Source organism: Sprattus sprattus, assembly GCF_963457725.1.
Source record: "Sprattus sprattus genome assembly, chromosome: 1".
NCBI classification, from domain to species: domain Eukaryota; kingdom Metazoa; phylum Chordata; class Actinopteri; order Clupeiformes; family Clupeidae; genus Sprattus; species Sprattus sprattus.
In genome coordinates, this window is record NC_137920.1 from 29,301,535 (window position 1) to 29,324,354 (window position 22,820).

Below are 22,820 nucleotides of genomic sequence, written 5' to 3' on the forward strand. Positions count from 1 at the left end.
GCCTCTGGAAACAACCTCACATCCCTGAGCTCTCGCTGATTCCCCCATCTAATAATCAATTCCTCAATGGAGGCGGCAATTACAACCCTGTGATAGGCAGTAAGCATGGAAGACGAGACAAGGAGAGCAAGGCAGACAGAGAAAATGGGGGGGAATGTAACAACGTGAGTAACAGTCAGATACAGAGAGAGGGAGAGCGAAATGGAGAGAGAACACAGTATCGGCCTTCAATTTCTTTCATCCACCGTCTCAGCCTCATCATTTTGATTTCACTTCAGATCAATCCACTAGCGCCGGTTCCTGTGGATTAAACATGATGGGAACTAGCTGCAGGTGCGCACATCGACCCCCCCCCACCCCTCTTCTCGAAGAAGGCCTCGGATGGAGCTAGAAATACAGTAATCAGGTACCTCCTAATTTTAACTAAACAGGCTTCCGTCATTTTTTTTTTATTTCATGCTTTCTTTCTGTCTATCTTTCTTTTTTCTTCTTCTTCTCCCCCGGCACGACTCCCCCAGAGGCCATGAGACGGCAGAAGGGAAATCTCATTAGAAACAATATCATACCTTCTCGACAGCGCCCTGTCACGAGGCATTGGGTTCCTAAAAGCCCTGGTTCTCTCTGCTCGGTGTTTTCTTTAAGGACAGTCCTCAGATAAGAGGAAGAAGGAGAAGAAGGCAGAAGAAGGAACACGCCGTACACCAGCCCATCTTCTCTATCCGCATCCAAAGGGCCTTTAGATGAGCGTGCAAACGAGCAGGAAAAAAGAGAGAAAGAGAGATGGAGAGAGTAGAAAGAAAAAGCTGCAGTTTTGCAAATGTTCTACACTTAGAAAAGTCGGATAAAAAAAGGGGGGAAAATCTGCACCGACCAGCAATATTCAACTTTCCCAGGTGGAGGGAGTCGGTGTTTGCATACGGGGCACACATAAACAGAAATTTCTACCCTAGATAAAAATAGTGGTGAGAGAGATGGGAAAAAAAAATATTCAAACAAATCCATGCTCCATGTGAACACTTGCTGGAGGAGAATCCTCCTCACCCCACCCCACTCCAACCCGCCCTGAGCCAGGAGGAAAATAGCTTCCAGCCGCACACAGAAAAAGCTCTCTGGCTATGAAATGTAAATAAGACTCAATGAGTAGTATGGAAATGCTGTGCCTTTCCCCTTGTAAAAACTCAGTGTGGAAAATGCCATTCGACTCAAGCAGTTAGTCAAGAAAGGCTTGCAGAGATTATGATGAAAAGTATTAAGGGCAAAGAGTGGTAAGTGATGGGGGGAAAGCGTGGCAATAACCTTGATCGATGGAAACTTCATTCTGGTACGTTTCAAGATATAAAGTGAGCTTTCGCAAGCCTGAATTTGGCTCCGTTTTAGTGGATGATCACCATTTTCCGCACCTGCTGTTGCATGCAGCACTCAATCTGAAACTGTTTCTAACACTTACGTCGCTTCTACCTGAGAAAACAAGACAAAGGCAAAACGTGTTCTTTCTTTGTCTGTGAGGTGTTTCAACGGCTTTATTTGAGGAAACAGCTGGCCTCTGTAACAGAGAGGAGAAATGAGACGACAACCTGAGAAGACAGGAGGGCATGATGGGGACGTTTCTTCACTTTTTTTTAACCTGATTGACGCCTTGGGATAAAAAAGAGGGACAAAGAAATAAAGGCAAACTAAATAAACAAGTCTAGGACAAATACAAAATGCCTCGTCTAGGTCGCCACTTGTGACTACAGCAAGCGCCAGAGAGAACAATGAAGGCAATTCACCGCCCCAAAAGAGAAAACTTGCTCTGTAAATTGCACCTGTCTCAACAGAGTAGAGGATAGAGTCCCCTTTTTTGTCCTTGTTGGTTGTTGCAGTTTACATGGGTAAACCAAATCCAAATCCTATTTCTGCGTGAGTTTATGGTGTCATGAAAATGACTGCGATCCAACTGATTATATAACTTGTTACTCTTGGTTTGCCGCTAAAGGAAAACAGCTGTCCTAACATTCATATATGATGTCTCTGTTGTTAATTTTTGTGACTTTCGTTTGTGTGTGTGTGTGTGTGCGCGTGGTCTCTCACCTCACACAGTTATAGATCGGAGCTTTGAACATATCTATGAATATGACAGCTATGTTATCATATCCAGTTGATGCCTCTGTTGTTTGATTTTGTTTTGTGTCGTGTGCATGTGTGTGTGTGTGTCTGGTGTCTCCCTTTACAAGTCCATAAATCTGAGAGCTCTTAGCGTGTCAAAGTAGCAGCACGCCAAGTCAACCATGCATCTGCATCCTCTATTTGTTGGTAATGACAGAGGTGATAGGTGCTTGGAGAGGAGGCTGATTTCACTTCCGCCCACGGTCACCCAAACCTGACTTCTCATATGCCTCCTATCCCTGTAGCACCCTCTGCATCTGAATAGACCATATTGAACAGAATTTAAAATAAATATGCGTTGTGTGTCTCTGTGTGTATGTGTGTGTGTGTGTGTGTGTGTGTGTGTGTGTGTGTGTGTGTGTTTGTGTGTGTTGCAAGGCATAGTGAATACATGACAATGTCAAAAGGACATGCGCAAGCATAGTCTACCGCGCAGATTTATTGTGTGTCCTTAATCAGATACACAGTTGCATTTGCTGTCACTTTTGTCAGTGAGATATGATCAGGCTGCCATTGTAATTCACCAATATGAACTGGCATTCCATTTAGCTCTAAAGAAGCATTTAAAAAAAAGAACAGTGCATGTGAAAAAATTGTGTGTGTGTGTGTGTGTGTGTGTGTGTGTGTGTGTGTGTGTGTGTGTGTGTGTGATGTTGGGTGCCTATGTGTGTGTGGTGTTGGGTGGGAAGCAGCTTCCAATTCTCTTAAATAAGGGGACGAGAAAAATAGCATCTTGTTAGCAGATTTACCATCATTTGTGTAAATCACCTTTTTTTACTAACTATCACAAACTTACATCTCCTCATGATGATAACATTGCAGGGAGAGATAAAAAAAGCAGCCCCATTCATTCAATCATGTCTTCTCCACCCCTTAACCTGGAAACGAGAACCTAGCATGAATGTATGTTTTTCTGTGTGAAAAGAACTTTTGCATTTCGACTGCAACCTTTACCAGGTGGTGGTGGTAGTTGCTGGGGGGATAAGGAGGTTGGAGGGGGGGGGGTGAAAGGACTGGAAGGAAGCAGGGAAGGGCTCTATCTCTCTCTCTCGCTCTCTCTCTCTCAGAGCACCCTTTTTATCCTGTGGCCACAGCCTCCTCTCTGCCTGCCAGGGAGCGATTCCTCAGGGTGACTGTCCCCCAACGTGTGATTTACTGCCGAGGGCTGGGTGATGGCAGGGGGCCCCTGCAGAGGCCGTAAGAGGGGGAGAGAGTGTCCGAGCCGACAGAAAGCCTTGACGCTCCGCGCTGATATACTTTAACATCTCCGGACCTAGCCATGCTGATTGGACGGGAGGTGTTCGAAGCCGAGCGGAGAAGAGCCCTAGGTTGAGAGCCGGAGGTGGAGGTTGTGGTATTGGGTGATATTTCATGAGGAAATTCGCTCCTAAAGTGAGACTCTGCCCCTCAACATCGTTTATTGCTGTTGTAAAACAATATTACACACTAGGTGATAGGGCAGTTCAAGAGGAGAAAAGAACAAGGAAGAGAGGAAGAGGAAGATAGATAGAGCAAATGAAAGAGTGAGAAAGAGAGAGAAGTAGATAGGGAAATATGTTTTATTCTCTGCATTTGAATCCTCCTGGTTGCAGACCATTTTTTAATTAGTGGCAGTAAAGTGGTCCTATCTGAACTCCACCAGCCCACGAGGGCCTCTATTTCACAGCAAGCCTGGTCAGAGTAAAATAAACACAACTCAGACCATTTAACTTTCACCTCATTCCCTCGCCCTCATTCCCAGCTGGGGGAAGCGGCTGCTGGTATTGTTGTGTCAGATTTATAGTTTAAAAGTAGGAAAAATATACAGCTTTCTGATCTGGTTAAAGTTCTTGTTAAGTTCTTGTTACTTGTGGTGAAAATACTCACAAAGTCCAGCTGACCGGCAGAGTGTGAATCAAGAAGTTTATTCAGTCAGTGCAATACCAACATCACAAACCTGAGCATGTCTGCAGACAGTGCTCCTGATACAAAGATTTGCAATGGCTTATATACTGTAGAACTTGTTTACTGAGTAGACAGCATGTGCACCTGCAAGAGTGAACTCTCCATGACACTGGAGTGGGTCTTATCAGTACTCCCCCGAGACCTCTATGGAGGAGTACTACGGCCTATTGCGACTCGCGTTTTCAAAGTCTAACATGTTAATTTTAAAGACTTTTGCAATCATTTATCACTGTAGTATCTCATGCTATGTTACACCCATATCATGGTGTTTATTATGAACATTCTATTGATTAATATAATATTATCATTTTTTACATATTGAACAAAAACTGTGAGAGTCGTATGCAGTCGACATAGGCCGCCATGTTATCGTACTCCTCGGGATGTGTGTGTGTGGGTGTGTGCGCAAGCAGGGTCCGTGGGCCTCTGCCTCTGTACTTCTGCCTGTGTGTGTGTGTGTGTGTATGTGTGTGCGCATGTATGTGAGTGATTGTGTAACTGTATGAGTGAGTGAGTGTGTGCTTGTGTGTGTCCATCTGTAGGTGCAAGTAGGAGTGTGTGGCCAGCTCAGGACTTTAATATGAGTGTGTGTTAATCTCTGACTGTGAGTAGGAGTGTGTCCATCTCTGGCTGTTAGTAGGAGTATGTGGCCAGCTCAGGACTTTAATATGAATGTGTGTGTGTCTGTAGCTTTGTTAGTTAATAATATACACACAGATAGTAAGATTTAATTTACAGATTTTCCACCACAGTATGCGCTTCAAAGTGGTCACCAACCCCCCCCCCCCCCCCTGCCCACCAGCCCACCAGCCCATCTGGCTGGAGGAGAGAGAGGAACCCGCACTGCCTTCCTGTGTGTAGGGGGGTGGAAGGGGGAGGGTTGGTGATGCGGGCACTGGCCAAACTTGGCACAGATAAGCCAAGGGCGCAATGCCAGTGTTTTTTTTTTTTTGGCACTCGGGCCCAGACAGAGTGAAGCAAAGTGAGGCTGGCAGTGCCCAGCAAGGGAGGTGGCAGGAGGTGGCGTGCTGGACTGTCTCTGGGGAGCTACGCAGGGGCAGCGTCCCCCCTGTGCCACTCCCCGTGGAGGTAATAGACCAGGCACTTGGTCCGGATATATAAAGCGTGTGTCTGGAATCTTAGCCTCAGAGGTGGCAAATATGGAAATGAAAAACCCATCAAGTATGTGATGTGTGATCATTAATGTTAATGTCAATGATTGCACGCCAAGGATCTGACCCCTGTCGACAGAAGACGCCCCCTAATTAGGTAGGATCTTTGATATTTTTTGTATATATTTCATACATTTGAGGCCATCAATATTTCTCTTTTATACTTCACAAAATGCATGCATATTCAATTTTAAAATATCCTGACATATAGAGGGTGTATGATAAGTCATAACTGATGCATTTAGACACGTTTGAAAATGTACAAATCGCTGTATTTCTGGGATTAATCTTTCATCCCTACTTGATGGCCAAGGCTAATGCAACGGAGAATGTTAATTTCGGCTGCAGTACTGTCCGATTCTGAATTATGCATTATGACATTTCTGAATAGAGTGATACCTGAAGGACAAACTGTTTATAGAAGGAAGCTGGGAATGATTAAAGTGTTGCCACTGATATCTCCCTCACCTTAACCAACGAGCAGAGCTCCGTACAGAGGTGTCTGAAAACTCTGGTGGACAGCTGTGAGCATTACTATGCAGATGAATGCATTTGCAACGCATTCAAAGCCATGCTGCTAGCGTCTATCTTTAGCACATCTCGTAAGACATCCGGAGGAGTTAGGTTCTATGTCTAGAGGTTCTATGTCTATGGCCCAGATTATGGTTATTAGTACATGTTTCTACTCCCATTGAATGCCAAGAAGTGCTATTCATAACTCTCGTCAGATCACAATATCATACAATCAGATCCGATTAACACTTGATTAGCATATAATTGTTGGCTCTGCAAATAGCTTCATCCATTTTGCTGCCCTTATAAGATGCAAGGATGTGTGGCTAAGTAATTGTATGAGTCAACAGTTCATTCTTAGTTAGGCATACATACGTATATACAGTGCCACTTTAAAGTATGTGAACCCCTTGACCCCTTGAGTTTTCTGATGTTTTACCATGATTTTTCATTTTTTTCATCACCAATTTTTCATAGATGAAATGTCAGGTTTATGTTTATCATTTGCATGTACTTGTTTAGAGGAAATTGTTTGAGTAGCCGAAAAACTACATGAAACATGGAATTAGTCCATTTCAAAAGTAAGTGAACCCCCAGCTGAATTGATAAAGTCAAGCAGGTAACAGATTCAGTGAAACTTATTTGGGTGATTAATTAGTCAATTGAGCAAACCGATCATCTGAGACATCCTTAGGGAAAGGTTTGGGCAACACAGATTAAAAGAGAGAGGAAACCAACCAAACTACTGTAGTGCCAAGGTGTACCCACACAGATCAACAATGCCGAGAGGAAACGAGATATCCGAGAACATCAGGAAGAAGGTACTGACAGCCCATCAGTCTTGGGAAAGCTATAAGACCATCTCCAAAAGATTCCAGCTCCATCCATCCATCCAAGACAAATCATTTTGAAATGGAGGGCATTCAACATGACCGCATCTCTGCCTAGAAGTGGACGCCCATCAAGACCATCACCAAGAAGCACCAGGAGAAGAATAAATCAGGTAAAAGTCAACACACATATCACCTCTAAAGAGTTTCGGACCTCTCTGGCAGCATCTGGGGTAAAGGTACATGGGTCTACAATCACACGAAAATTGTTGGTTTTGATCGTGACAAAATAATTCTATCTCTGACTCATCTGTTTAAAGAAGGGACTTCCAGAAGGCCTTTGGTTTATCCAAGTGCTCTCGGGCAAAGTTGAAACGGGCAGTTTTGTTCTTTCTTGAGAGCAGAGGCTTCATTCTAGCAACCCGATCATGAATGTCATGTCTATTCAATTTTCGTCTGATTGTAGACCCATGTACATTTACCCCAGATGCTGCCAGAGAGGTCTGAAACTCTTTAGAGGTGATGTGTGGGTTGACTTTTCTCTCTTATAATCTGTGTTGCCCAAACCTTTCCCTAAGGATGTCTCAGATGATCGGTTTGCTTAATTGACTAATTAAGCACCCAAATAAGTTTCACTGAATCTGTTACCTGCTTGACTTTACCAATTCAGCTAGGGGGTTCACTTACTTTTGAAATGGACTAATTCCATGTTTCATGTAGTCTTTTGGCTACTCAAACAATTCCCTCTTAAAAAAGTACATGCAAATGATAAACATAAACCTGACATTCCTTCTATGGAAAATTGGTGATGAAAAAAATGAAAAATCATGGTAAAACAACAGAAAACTCCTAAGTGATCAAGGGGTTCACATACTTTCAAGTGGCACTGTATTCATAGATTGACATAAAATATATATATATATATCCATTCATAGTCAAGCGTACATATCTATCCATAGTTAGGCGCACATATCTATTCATAGTCAGGTATGCATATTTATCCATAGTAAGGTGTTACCATTTCAACACTCTGCCTCTGTGAACCAAGAGAAAAAAAGTTTGGCCAGTCTCTTTATAAACATGCAGCTGATTTAAATATCAAAAGCACCACCTGGTTTAATAAATGATAAATGTAATTAATCAACTAATAATGCAGCCACCATACCCAAAAGATAAAGTCAGCTGACAAATCCAGAATATGGAAACTAAAGAAGGCTCAACAGCAGGACACAATCTGCACACACACACACACGGTCTCACACACACACCACACACTCATACACAAATACAGTCGCCCCTATCGCTTCACTGAAACATCAAACATGTTTATTTTGTAGCCATCGACCCACCCAGTCATGATCTAATGTAAAGCCACACACACACACACACACACACACACATTTTCCCTGGATCACTGAGTCCAACCCTTAATCGTTTACAGGGATGGTTCTCCTCTCGACTCTACTCTAGTCTGGTGACTTGTTGAGAGGTATGAGTAGCCTGATACATGGGGACAGAACTCAATTGACCATGACCAGCACTTGCTTTTTTTCTTCTATATACAATGGTCCCCATCTTTTTCTTTCCGTCGGTCTTGTCTCTTTCTCTGTCTTTCTTTTTGGTGGATTCCACTTAACTCCAAACACTTCTCTATTAGACTCGTGGTCTGGTCCAACCCCCAGCCCCCCGAGGATCTTGTTGCTGAGCTGGATGATTCAATCAGCGGACATCCCGTCCAGCCAATCACAGAGGCTCGAGGCCTAATGAGGTATGGTTGTTAGAATTAAATGCTTATCCAATCTATCATTCCAGCACCTGCACTTCCTCGTGCTATTTTACATATAAATTACACACACACATACACACACACACACACGCACGCACGCACGCACGCACGCACGCACGCACGCACGCACACACACACACACACACACACACACACACACACACACACACACACACACACACACACACACACACACACACACACACACACACACACACACACACACACACACTCACAAAAGCACCAGTTAATGCAATCTATATTCCAGATGCATTTAATACACATAGAGACTTTCAGATGCGGAAAATCTAACCTGATGGATAGCGCGGGCAGCGGAAACAGATAGCCATGATCACTCACCGGAAATCTAGAAACTGTCAAACAGCAAGAATAAATAAATCAATGAATGAAGTGGATACACTCGTGATGGAGGGAACAAATGTGTCTAAATAGACACACGCCAGCCGTACAAGTCGATATGGCCACGCACATCAAACCAAACATCAACACAAACACAAACACCAATCTTCCCCCAGCTTGTATAATCCTATTACAAAACAACCACCCATCAAACAGACACTCACACACAAACAAACACACACCCTCTTCACCCATCCCATTACCAAAATACCAACTGTCACAACCCCAATACACAAACATACACACACAGCTTATTCCTTAATCATATTACTAAACAACAATCTCAAACATACAAACACACACACACACACACACACACACACACACAAACATGCTCATTCTTCACCTATTCTATTACATCAGGCCCAGAAACAGATTCACAAAAGTTCAGGCTGACTCAAAAACAGGCCTGACTGACACAAATGGGGGGAGGATGTGGTGGTGGTGGCAGCCGGTGATCAAAGCGTCAGCGTATTGATGTAAACATATTTGGACAGGGGCAGATGTGGCAGGTTAGTGCCAGATGTCTTCATCTGCCACCCGACAGGCTTTTCAAAGGGCTTCGCCACGCAGACAGGCCCAGCCAAAAGGCCACATATGCCGTTACCTTGACTCGTTTACATATTTACTTAAAGATAATATGATAATTTGATGTGTTGCATGTATTTATCTGAAATCTGGAAACAAATAAATAACTGTGTTAAGTATGGCAGGTCAAAAGGTCGAAGGATTGGGAACATTTTTGAATGTACCTTTCATTAGTAAATGTATTAGTAAATGTTGTCTGTGTAATGTTCTACCCTGAGATATGCACCATTTGTCTGTAGTGGAAACAGTAGGCATAGTTGGATAATATTTGTGAAAGGAAATGGAGAAAAAAAAAGGATTTGTCATGATGACATCAACATCAAAAGATGCACTCAAAAATGAAAGACAGATCTCGGATCAGACTGTTACCTCCGCCAAGGCAGTTATATTTTCAGTGCTGCTTGTTTATCTGTTTGCCTATCGGTAGGCTTACACAAACTACCAGGCCGGTTTTCATGAAACTTAGTGTAGCGTGGGCCAAGGAAGGACCCATTAACTTTGGAGCGGATTTAAATAACAGGGCGGGGATCCACAAATTATATAGTTAATTTCCGTTAACATTGCGAGACAGGGCATTTGGTCTCGCTGGAGGTCTGCGCTCTCCGAGTGCCCTTCTAGTTTACTAATGTTTCTGGCCGTGCGTGTGTGTGTGTGCATATGCGGGTGCCGCAGAGGAATTGAATGAAAATGAGGGCTTTTGGACATGATTGATTTAACGTATTAATTCACACCTGCCTCTGATGTGCCATGCCTTCACAAAGGAGAAAAGAGGAGGGGGGGTGGGGGGTGGGGGGTGGTGGTGGTGGTGGGGCTATTTCCCTCTCTGCTGTATCTGTTTGATGTTGCTTTCCAGGGATGCGCCTCTGTATTTTCCATCTCTCATGAATCCTCATCTAATATTAATACCACTTTATTCAATCTGTTAATAGACTAATGTTGACCAGACTTGAATTCTAAAACAACCGCCTAGATTTAGTGTTCTTCAACTGCCTACAAAAAAAAAAAACTAGTTTGTTTGTTTTTTGGTGCAAATGATTGAAAATCTGTGCAAATCTTTAGGGTTCACTTTTGATTTGTCCTGATTTAGAATGCCCACGCTTGGGAAGGGAGAAAAAAACCAACAGCAACCAAAAGCTATATAAGTTGGATTGGAACACATTTGGGTCGGGCCAGTAAAGCGTATCCCCATTTCCCAGTTGTTTTATGTTGTCAGGCGCTTTCTACAAGCCAGGCAACTTTTGGTTTGCCCGGATGGGAGAGGAGCATGTTTAATAACATTTAGGGGGAATGTCAATTACATGTGTAAGATTGATTGGCCTTTTCTTAGCACTCCACAGATAACTGTCTTCTACTCTATCTCTCCGTTGCTCTCTCTCTCTCTCTCTCTCTCCCTCTCACCTCTCTCTCCCTCTCTCTCTCTCTCCTTCTCTTTCTTCCTCTCACCTCTCTCCCTGGCTTTCGCCTTCGGCTGCTTCTTTTTCTTCCCTTTCTCTTCCTTCAGTTGCCAGAACTGCAGGCTTTGTGCGAAAGCCCTCTGTGTTTCAGAAAGCGTGACCAGATTAGGTGAAATATTGGATTCAGTTAATTAGCCATTAAGATAAGACAAACACAAACACAACCACACATACGTACATACATTCACACACACACACACACACACACACACACACACACACACACACACACACATGTTGTAAATCAAATCAGGACATTTTCTGCACCACATCCCCCTGTTGTGTGGCCACAGTGAATGGTGGCTTACGCTGCACTTGAAAACCCTTTCAAAAGATTTGATGCTCGCCAGAGACTAAGGTGCTTACGGCTTTGCATACTGTAATTCATTTATACTTACCCTGGGTTAATGGTTGCAAAGCTCTTTCTTCCCCCATAAGCCCTTCATTCATGATCCAATGAAGACGACTTCTCTTTTCTTTTCAAATAAAATGGGTCTCATCACTTCCATTTCTTAACAATCTATGGGGGGGGGGGGGAGGCTCCATCATTATCAGATATTGAGCACTTTGCAATTATTCTCATCCTACATGATAAACAATGGGTCTTACTGAATGATGCACTTGTATGACAAGCATATTTACATAATGACATTATCCCTTGCCAACTTAGGCAATTTTTTTCTCAAATGCCATGTTATTATTTTATAATCGAGAACAAGAAGGTAGAGATATAAAACAAATCCATCAGATGTGTGGTTGAAGAGAGATTCCTCGCCTGCAACACAACACTACGCAGCCCTGATGACCCCCCCGAACCCCTTCTCACCCTGGCTACCGTGCCCTCACTCTTCTCCCATGCCTCGATTTCCCTCAATCACCATCAAATCACCATCAAGTCCACCGCCATCCCTCCTCCTCCAGGCCGAGCAGCTCTGGGAATAATGGCCTCCTTCAGCTTAAAAGGGCGGTTTGGTGGTGAGTTTGGTGGTGCTGTTTGTTACAGAGGGTTTGTATCACGGAATAGGTGGCTAGGCCATTTTTTTGTTTCCTTCTTTTCTTTCCCCGGGAGCCGAGGTTTTTAAAGAGGCAGACTCTCATTGGACGTATGCTCTTTGTGGGCGGCTGTTCTCACCTGTCAGCCAGCGTTAGCGTTAGCCTTAGCTTAGGCGCGAAGAATCCTCTGGTGGAGAAACACAAGACGAGTGGCCCACTAGACTTACATTTGCTTCGCTTCACCTTTCCGTCTTTCTCTCACGCTCTCTCCTTATCTACAGCCGATTTAATTCGCACCTCAAAGTCACCAATCCAGGGCAATCTTGTGGGATAGTTTCACCTCTGACCCCGTACTGGTGTCCCATATCCGCGGCCGTGGCCCTGGTAATGGCTTTCGAGGACGACGTCATAAAAAAAATATGTTACTGCCTCTTGCTTGTCACTTAGTCTGCTGTCAAAATATTGGATGGGAATGACCTCAATAAACAAGAGGCTGGGGGAGTTGGAAGTTCACATCATTAAATAAATGTACAGGTTGCGCTTGAAAGATAAAAATGCTGCAGGGGGAGGGAGGGGGGGGCTTTTTTAATTTCACTCTCTGCCTTTAGAGTTATGAAAATATGATGCACTTCCGCAAAACCTAAAGTGAAATTGCCTGATCTCTGCTTTCGCTGCGCAACAAACTGAAAACTCTCAAGGCACTGAAATCTTGCTTCCATATGAACTGCACAGAGACACCCACACACAGACACACACACACATGCACACACACACACACGCACACACGCACAGAAACTTCCTCTCTATTAACTAGGTAAAATATGACAGACCCTGTGCGTATTAACAGGGAGTAATAGTAAGGCTGGAACACATTTGCTGGAATGAGGTACGGGCACCTGGGCCTCCTTTCGCGGAATGAAGGCTAGATTGCGCTTCGCTTGTCTCCCCGCTCAAACTTATCCCCCCACCGGAAGCTCTAGTTTATTCCACATCGTTTCTTTATTATTTAGAGATTATATTCCTATGGAGAGAACCTGCAGGAAGGAATGAGAGGCAAGGGCTGGAGTTATTGGCAGGCAGGGCGACGTTTCTGCCCGAGATAAAGGCTCGTAAGCAGACCGTGACTGCTCCTGCGAGTGATCACTTTTCAGACACGACACACCCGGTGGATTGCCATTTCCTAAGCCACCCGCAAAAAAAGGGCCACAAATTCACCAACTAAAAACAAGCCTGGTAGGTTCCAGTGCAGAGGTGTGCCTGGTTTAGAGCATTTCTACCAACGCAGTGTTCGGTTCTATATTGTGGTTTTCCTCTTTCTACAGCGTTTCTTCTACAGTGTCAAACGCATGTCACTTTCATGTACAACTACATGTCGCTGCTAGTGCAAACACGTGTCGTGTTTAGTGAAATACGTATTCCAGCGGAAATGACATGTCACAGCAATACATTGTGGTGCCTGTTAATTTATGACCTTTTTTTCACCTCAAGAGGCAATCATTCATCCTGAAACACTGCCACCACTTTCCTTATATGCTACTTTGACAAATATATTTACGGTCGTGAGGATATCCTTTAACAACACCACAAACACGAGTGTCGTATTGCTTTTATGCAATGGTTCTCCGACTAATTGAGTTTGAGGCACCAGATTGTGTTTTACCTTCGTTTATTTCAATTTTTTTTATTCATTCTCTGCCCCAAAAATAGTTCCAACATGGGCTCTCAGCGTCAAGCACTGCCAAGCAACTAATTCTGTCACTCTGCAGCCAAGCTAAGTCAGAGAGACTACTTATGCCTCTTTAATTTGTACAGTCACCTGTATTCATGTTCATTTGAACATTCCTAATACTCTCCAATTGCTCTTTTTCCTAATGTTATAAAATTGCTACGTGCCATTCTGCTCTTCTTGCTTGGAATGAATGTCATGTGAGAGTATATTAAACTTGGAGTGATTACTAGCGGTGAAGAGACCTAGTGGTGTTCCAGGATATCTGCACTCATGGAATGCCTCTAATCAGAAATTCATCAATCGTTCGATAGGATCTAGCTGCTGTATAAATAATGAAGATGCTGATAAAGTCAGACTGTGCTAGCATAACACAAAATTGGACCAATAACATACATACAGTATATGTCTATAAACACAAAGTTTGGCAGAGGACAGATGTTATGGCTGACCATTGATGATAATGGTCTATAAAGGGAAACACTGAAGGCCTCAATTACAATTAGTAAGACATTTCAAGCCATACAGTTAATGTGTAACAGTTTGAACTGCATAATACTCCTCGCTGCATGGGCGGCTAACTGCTGTGAAAAACTGCATTGAGATCAGGATGCTATTGCAACAGCATTACCTCAGACAACATGCTAAGGCCTAAAAACTGCTTTGAGGTCAAGATGCTATTGCAACAGCATTACCTCAGACAACATGCTGAGGCCTATAAACTGCCTTGAGATCAGGATGCTATTGCAACAGCATTACCTCAGACAACATGCTAAAGCCCAAGACATGCAGGCAAAAACATTGCAGAGATCAACCGGCTGTGATGACTCAAAAACACATCAATTTATAGAGATTTAGTGAGTTGAAACGTTGCGAGAATTAGGGGGAATTTTACTGGCGGGGCAGTATGGGAGAGATGCAGAGCTTTTTTTAGCAGGAAGACTAGAAATAGACTTCAACACATAGCAGTGTGAGACCATAGTCAGTGACAGCTGGTGCGAGTGTGTTTTTCACAGCCTTACTAGGGACTATGTGTGATCAACTCCACACTAATTGGCAACAAAAAAAGTTCGATTTGTTTTCTCCCACTTGGCACATAAAGCCGCTCAAAGAGGGATTATTTGTCTTCCTAACGTCCTTGATCACCTCATTGAAAGGGACATCTTTGCTCTCAATCATTTGGCTTTAATAGAATAGTGCTGTGCACAGATTATTTCTCTTAGGACGGCAGACTGTACCATACGGACAAGGGGCAGATGGTTGACTGATCTAACATCCATTTACGTTAAGTCTCCCTAGGCCCTATTTTACAAGGAACCTTCCAGAAGACCACAGTGCTTCACTGATCCAAAATACTGGTTGCCAGCTCCCTGTATGCCTTACCTCTTTCCAACTTCTGGGCATAGTAATACCTGGGGCCGGTAGGTCAGTGCAGGCCCACTGTTAAAACACCATTTTGGACACAAATTTGTTTCTTGCCAATTCTCACAAGGCCCTGGGCCCATGTACCTGAATCTATTCTCTTTCTCTGATCCCCTTCTCTTCCACTCCTCCTTTTTTTAACCTCTTTTTTTCTCCCTTTATCTACCTCAGACACCTTCTTTCTATCTTTCTTTCTCACAGGCAGGATATACACACACACCCATAACCCCCTGAGCTTGACTCTGCATCTGCTAGTTTCAAATTGAAAATATTTGCCCCCCCCCCCCCCCCCTTGCAACTATTGGTGGTGCCATGTGCTCACTCTTAGGGCTATGTAAACAACAACAACAACACTCTCTGACACTGATTTCATATAAACAACTCAAATTGTAAATTAGTCTGTGAGGCCAAAAACATTAGTTAGGATATCTGAACAAGAACAGCAGAGGAAACTTCATCAGAATGAGATGCCAGATCAAGCTAACGGCTGGCTGTGCTGAATCCATAACCAAGCTTTGGGGAAATAGTGGGGGGTTTGAGATTCTATTGAGAGTTGGGTTTTAGCTGTCCATGCGAGATCTCCTTTTTAAAATAAATAAATAAATGAAAATAAAATAAAAAGCACGACAGACTAACTGGGAGGTAAAAGGATACCTGCAAGGATACCTTATGTGCCACAGATGGAGATGCAATACATGCAAGCATATACACACACACAGAGGAAGGGAGGGATAGAGAGAGGGAGAAAGAGAGAAAGAGAGAGTAAACAGCTAACATCTAAACCCCCCAATAAATTCAAATGGAAAATTGCACAAGCTAAAAACCATTCATCATCTCAACTCTCTGAGAGACAACAATCATACAGCCGTGTATTTTGCATTACTGAAAGGCGCTCAATATTTCATAGAGAGCATAGTGTTTCTTTCCTCTCGTGTTTTATTTTGGAGATGAACCAAGCTGGCGTGAGCAAAGTTCTGGTGCCTTTGTCACAACTCGAGACTGAAATAAAAATGTATTCCGAGCCGTCAGTCTGTGAATCCCATTGAAGGCATGACATAACGCCAAGAAATTCAATTAAGCTCCTGATAATGGCCACGAGGACTGAAGAGATAGAGGCAGGTAGGTCTACCTGGGACTGAGCCACACAGTTTCTACCCACCACACAGTTTCAACCCCCACGTTATCCACTCCCCCGACCTCCACCCCCCCAAAGATCCCTTAGCAGTTTTCCACCAAAAGTGTAAGTTCCTAAGGCACTTTCATTGTTTTGAAATTGTTTTTAAGACACCGGGTAACTACTGTGAGGGACAAGGGCCACTGTTTTTCCTCTACATCGTCAACCCTGAAAACCTTTATTGACATGACTGTTGTTCACAGCTACATTATGGGGACATTTTTATTTTTTTTTGTCTTGTGTTTAAGGAATGGGTAACTACTGTTATGAATAAGATAAAGGATGAAATAAAGGGACTGTTTCTGCTCTGTGTGCCTGCAGAGGACCCCCCTCGCACACCCCCCCTCCCCTGTTGCCTCTGTGTTTTTATAACCCGCCTTTCAAAGTCCAGTTGCTGTGGCTACCCACACTCAGTAACAGATAGATTTATTTAGTTCTGGTGGCACTTTTGTTGTTTTAGTGTGTGTGTGTGTCTTAGACCTGGGTAAATACAGTAATAAAGAAATGAAAGAAGGGGAGAGGTGGAGGAGGTGATCAGAGAGGCCGCGGGACCTCATTCTGACAGAGGCTCTGGCAGGTGAAAAGGGGATGTTCAAAAGAGTCACCTCGGCAGATGAACACAACAGAACAACGGAGATGCAATAAAGACTGTCTGGAAGGTTATTTCTTTCTTTCTTCTAAGGGTAACACAATGGAAAGTGACACACACACACACACACACACATACACACAAAAAGCAATAGGCAACAGTCACACAAACAACAAAGCTATTATCCACACAACCAGGGCCTAGTGCAATCACACCTGAGCAAGATCAGAGAGGTGAAAATAACATTGGGTAATGTTGTCCTGCTGCATAACAAACGAGTTATAGGACAGACCCACAGCACAAAGCCAGAGTATAAAAGAGATCACAGTTGGAAAGCTCCACTCATGTCCTCAGAGTTATAGATGTAATAAAGCACGTTTATAGGTGAATTTGTTGGACACGTACATGCAGCTTCACCCGTAGCAAGCTGGGCATTACAAACCTATTGACTTACAGTGCATTGAGGAAATGCTTGCTTTTGCTTAGCTTTAAATGGGAAACATGAGCCTGGTGGGAAAAAAAACATTAGGCTATGCAGTTATGGAAAAGGCTATTGGTGATTTGTACAACACGTTAAGAACTTAGTGGTAAAAGTTTTGTGTTTGAGACAGGACAGAAACACTTACAAAAAAAAATTCTTGGTGGTATAATTGGGTCATATGTTTTAGGGTCTGGGCAATGGTAAGACATTATTTCTGACACGATTACCTAAATGGAGTGGTTTGTATTCAAGACTTGTCTTAACAGTGTAAGGAATGTTTGGATGTTCTTTACAACGAAAACATGACCGTCTAACTCAAAAATGAACCATTGCTCAGTGAATAAATGGATATCACTTAGTCTGACACATATCTAAGTCAATGATGAGTAGTCAACCACAACTGGCATCAGGTGTGTATTTGCATGGGAGTGATGGCATGTTGCACCGACAGCCTACAGTATGTTGCAGACTGACGAGAGCACATAACACGGAGTGACGCTACATGACGTAATATAAAGCTTCTCCTCCAGCTTAGAAGCCGCTCAGACACAACAAAACAGACCGCTCACACACACCACACAACATATAGAACGTAAAACTACAACACAATACATTCAGTGGATATGTGTGTTAACAAAGGGTCTGTGTGACTTACACTGCTGTTCTGCCCAGACCAATGTACCATGGCTTGGTTGTGGGCTGAGTCTCCGGTCAATGCAAAGGTTGAGCTGGTAAGTTTCAGCTCTTCCTGCTTTGAATTGGCCGTTCTCCGGTCCTCCCCTCTCCACCGCGACTCAGAGCGGCGGAACCTGCGCACTGGATGCCCTCCGGTGCCCTCATGCTGGACGCGAGCATCGTGCGACTCCGTGTAAAAAGCAGGTGCAGATGACTTTTCGCGAATGTCTCTGATCACCTTCACCTGGGTGCTCCTACGAAATCTGCACTTGTGTAATGTATCGGATGCTCTCCCGGCACCTGCTAACTTACACTGGGGCTGTGTAACTTTATTCTGGCTTTTGTCTGATTCCCCGCTTGTATTAGGCACGCTTCGGACGGGTTTCTTCTGCAAATAGTGCCGGTCAATATTCCGCTTTCGCCTGGAATGAGAATATTTCCCTTGACCCGCACCGTATTCGGATGACTTAGCTGCGCTGTCAGACTGTTGAGTTTCACCACTTGCAGAATTAAAACCTGCTGCCCCCACTCCATATTTGATAACTTCCCCTCCGGACCCTGTTGCCAATTCTAGCGTGTCCAGTTTCAGCAGTAATTCCCGTGAACCCGTCTTGTCCAGGGGCTGGCATGATCTGCAAGTTATCTCCGTTTTGGCCAACGGAACAAAAAAGCAAAGAATCAAAAACAGGAAACAGGCAGCGCGGCGCCAATTTGGGCAGAATCTGATCCCCTTCTCCATGTCTGATAGCCTCGGAAAGATGCTCTGGGTACAGTCCTTTATCTCTCGCCTCTCTCTTCCGTTTTGACGCCCGGGTTTGAAGTGCGGCAACGGAACTCCTCGCAAGTTGTAGCTATAGCCTACACAGTTGTTTCTGCATCAAAAAAGTGCTATTCGGCGAAGCGGTCTAAGTTGAAGGATTTGATCAAATGAAGCTCCACACGGGGGAGGAGCTCGACTGAACAGAAGATAGGGGAGAATTCTTGTTCCTTTGCTTTTTTTGCCCCTCGCGCAGTATTCATCTTTACATCACGAAGACCACACACCGATATTAGTCAGGATGCAAAGAATCGTCATTAATATATGTTTTTCTCACCTTTGATGGGTGTATAGCATATCATAATATATGTCAAAGAGCTAGCTGGGTCGATTTGTATCTCGGGAAACGATTTTCAGAGTTGGTCTTGCATTCTCTTCACAGTCTGTGAATATTTATTTATTTTTTCTTCTGTGTTTTGTTTTTTTAATTGAGCTATGTAGAATTGCCCTAAAAAGTTGATAATGTAATATCGCGCCGGAGATGTGTTGCACAGGAAGATAAATGGAATTTCGACAGGCCTAATAACTTCATTTTATTATGCTCACATTTTAGGATTAACACCTCTTTATGTGGCTCAAGCCATTTCTCTGTATTAAACTTGCCAAGCTTGCGCGTTTCAACATCCTCCCATACCGAGTGTGCCACTGCACGCCGAGCAACACAATCACATACACACACGCACGATTTAATCTTTATTGCGGAACTATTCATTTCCTCCGATCTCCATTGATTGCGCTCATGATTCAAAATTATGTTTGTCTCCTCCGGTACAGCAGTCACGCTAGCCCGGAGTGTACCAAAAGAAAACTAACACATTAGGCTTTCTGTAGGCCATTCCAATGCCAAGCCATTACAGAAGCAACTGAGATGGAGAACTCGCCCCTGGGCTATGCTATTAAAGTGCTTGAAGAGTCTACATCAGCCATCATAAATGTCCGGTTTCAATTCGAAAGATTTTAAACTATAACATCTTGACTCGTTGAATTCATCGCTATTTGACACGGTGGACATTTGTAGGCATCAAATAACCATGAATCAATTTGAATTTTTCTCTTTGTACCCTTGATACACACCACATTTCCATCTGAAAGCAATTATTCTCAAGGGACCATCTAAGGAGTTGTTGTCACAACCGCAAGACGTGATAAATGTTCACATATTTTAATTTTTCATGCTTAAATATGCATTTTTTTGCCTAATTATATTACCTCGAAGATAAAGTCTTGCCTGGAAATTAGCATTCATTATTTGTACAGCACAGGCATAGCAAAAAAAAAAATTCAACTTACAAAAGACTATCAAGTTATTTCTCCTTCAACTGAAAGTCATCTACAACTTGGAGCTTTTACAGAAGAAACTTTCAGTTTTCAGGGTGAATTCTGATATTTAGGGCCTGATTTACTAATATGCGAGCGCTTCTTAATCTGCGTTCGCAAATTAACGCACGGTGTTTTTGCGCATTTTACTTGGTATTTATCAAGCCAGATCTGCGCTGGGCAAAATGTGCTTACTCCGCCCTTTAAAGAGCCTGATTTACTAAGATTGATTTGCGAACGCATCTTTGCCAGGCGCACATTAACGCACGGTGATTCCCCGCATTTTCCGTGATATTTATCAAGCCAGATACGCGCTGGACAATCATTATTTAGCGCACCGTTAAAAGACTGGAGAACTTGCCAGCAAGTTACTGCCACCATGGAGATTCGAGGAAGAAAAAACTAAGGTTCAGCGAATAGATAGCGAATAGATAGCGAGATAGATATATTGGTTCACGTTCGCTCAATCACTGAACCTGATTTAATGGGTTATATTGTTGTTTTGCCCGCCATCATCTACAGCGAGATGTTTAAAAGAACACGATTATAAATAATATGCTATTGGTGGCATTAATGCATAAACTGTCTATTATAACAATGTGTACATGGCGAGATTAATACGTTCTACAAGGGACATGGGTTCACTACAATATATCCCCACTGAAACAAATACATTTACCAAGTAGACAGGCCTCTCCAAAATCACCGTTGCTCAATCATGGATAAATGGCACTATTCCGAAAGATAAAACTGTCATGGACAGACCACTTCCACGTAAGTAATGGTCATGTTGGCATCACATATGACCTGGACATTCATTGAATATGTGTGCTTTCTGTTTCGGTAAACGTGTTCGCGGATTGAAGGTGGGACTGTTTGCATGTGGGTGCGATCAATTTCTCCAATTACGTTCGGAAAGTTTAATTTCATATATATGAATATATGAATTATACGAGTTGAAACAAATATTTCTGTTCGCTGTCTCTGTCTATGTCTTTGCCTTGCTGCTGCCATATCAACGTTTTCAGACTCAGTGGAAATGCGCTTGGTTAAGACGTGCTTTTATGAGGCGGAGAATTAGCCTGCAAATCAGAGATGTGCGCTCGCCGGGCAGTTTAGTAAATACCACGCAGTTCATCATTAGGCGCACTCCTCCCATTAAATAGCGCTACACGCCTACGTTACCACCCACGTTTCCGAACCATCCCACCTGTTTGCAGGTACACACCCTCAAAGCGTTAATATGCGCTGCGCCAGCTTAGTAAATACCGTTTTTCGTTACGACCGCTATTTTACGCCAGAAAATGGGCGCAATCCTGTTAGTAAATCAGGCCCTTATTCCCTGTCTGTCCCTGCTTTACTTTTTGAGAATTCGACAAAGTTGTTCAGGTCTTAACTAGGGAAAGACCTCCAGGTGCGGCGAGGAATAAGTTCCTTGCCATTAACTGGAAAGTAATTATAGTGCACATTATAATACTGTATTATCATATTCCTGGAGAGATATTAGCAGAGGAGTCAGATTTGTGTCTTTCTCTGTATCTCTCTCCCTTTGTCCTTCTCCCTCGTGTCTTCTTGCATCCCCCCCTCCCCTGCTTCTCCCCCATCTCTCTTTCTCTTTACTCTCCCTCTTCTCTCCTCCTCTCTACTCTCCCTCTTCTCTCTCTCTCTACTCTCCCTCTTCTCTCTTTCTCTCTACTCTCCCTCTTCTATCTCTCTCTACTCTCCCTCTTCTCTCTCTCTCTACTCTCCATCTTCTATCTCTCTCTACTCTCCCTCCTGCCCCTTTCTCTCTACTCTCCCTCTTTTCTCTCTCTCTACTCTCCCTCTTCTCTCTTTCTCTCTCTCTCTACATCTTCTATCTCTCTCTACTCTCCCTCTCTCTCTCTCTCTACTCTCCCTCTTCTCTCTCTCTAACCTCCCCTCTAATGTCTTCATGCCCCCTTCCTTCCTCAGCCCCCCCCTTTTCTCTACAACCTTCCTTTCCTTCTCCCCATCTCTGTCTCTCTCTCTCTCTCTCTATCTCTATAGCCTCTTCTCTTTCTCTTCATCCCCCCCCCGACAACCCCCCCAAACCCCTCCCCATCATGCCACTGTGTGGTTCTTGTAAGTTAAATCCCTGAACGTGTCATACCAGAGACATTAAGAATGATTAGCGCAGCCTTTTCCCCAGACGCACTGCATTAAATGGACATCTGAGGGCAGGATTGATGGCGCCACACTGGACGAGCGTCTTGCGCCGGGGAACACACTCATCACCCGTCTCCTTCGCCTGAGAGGACTGCAAAGATTGTCCACTGCCTCTGTCCTCCATCTCCAGCCGCCCACTCAGAGGACATTCATGTGAAATCATGACCAACATGAGAATTGCATGTGATGTGTTTTAATTTGTCTCAGAAACAGAGAAAACTGGGTCAAACCTCTTTGGCATTCACCTGAAATCACGACCATTATGTAACAACACATAACGAGTATTAAGTGTCATGTATTATATCCAATAACAAAACCTTCAAAAAGATGAAAAATCTTCACATCAGGTCAAACCTCTTTTGAATCTCCATTATGATTCAGACAGGTTTATGATTCATTCATAAGGAAATGAAAGGAGTATGTAAATACAAAAAGACATGGGAGCATAAGATACAATATGGATCAAGGTGAAATCTCTTAAATGATACTATTTTGTGTATACCACTGAGCAGAAAAATACTTTAACACAATCCCCACGGCTGCCTGCTGTAAAGAAATATATAAATAAATCAGTCAGGACAAGCAGA

General features: G+C 43.5%; 1 protein-coding gene across 1 annotated transcript in view; it reads right to left on the minus strand.

Annotated features, from left to right (window-relative positions):
- The window catches only part of LOC308369004 (VPS10 domain-containing receptor SorCS1-like), a gene marked incomplete at its 5' end in the record, with an annotated part of 147,234 nt that extends 128,583 nt beyond the window's left edge, over positions 1 to 18,651 (minus strand). The window contains one exon of the mRNA XM_080843328.1: positions 17,893 to 18,651. Within this exon, the coding sequence (XP_080699454.1) occupies positions 17,893 to 18,651 (759 nt within the window). The remainder of the gene's footprint in view (positions 1 to 17,892) is intronic.
- Between the last annotated feature and the right edge of the window lie 4,169 nt (positions 18,652 to 22,820).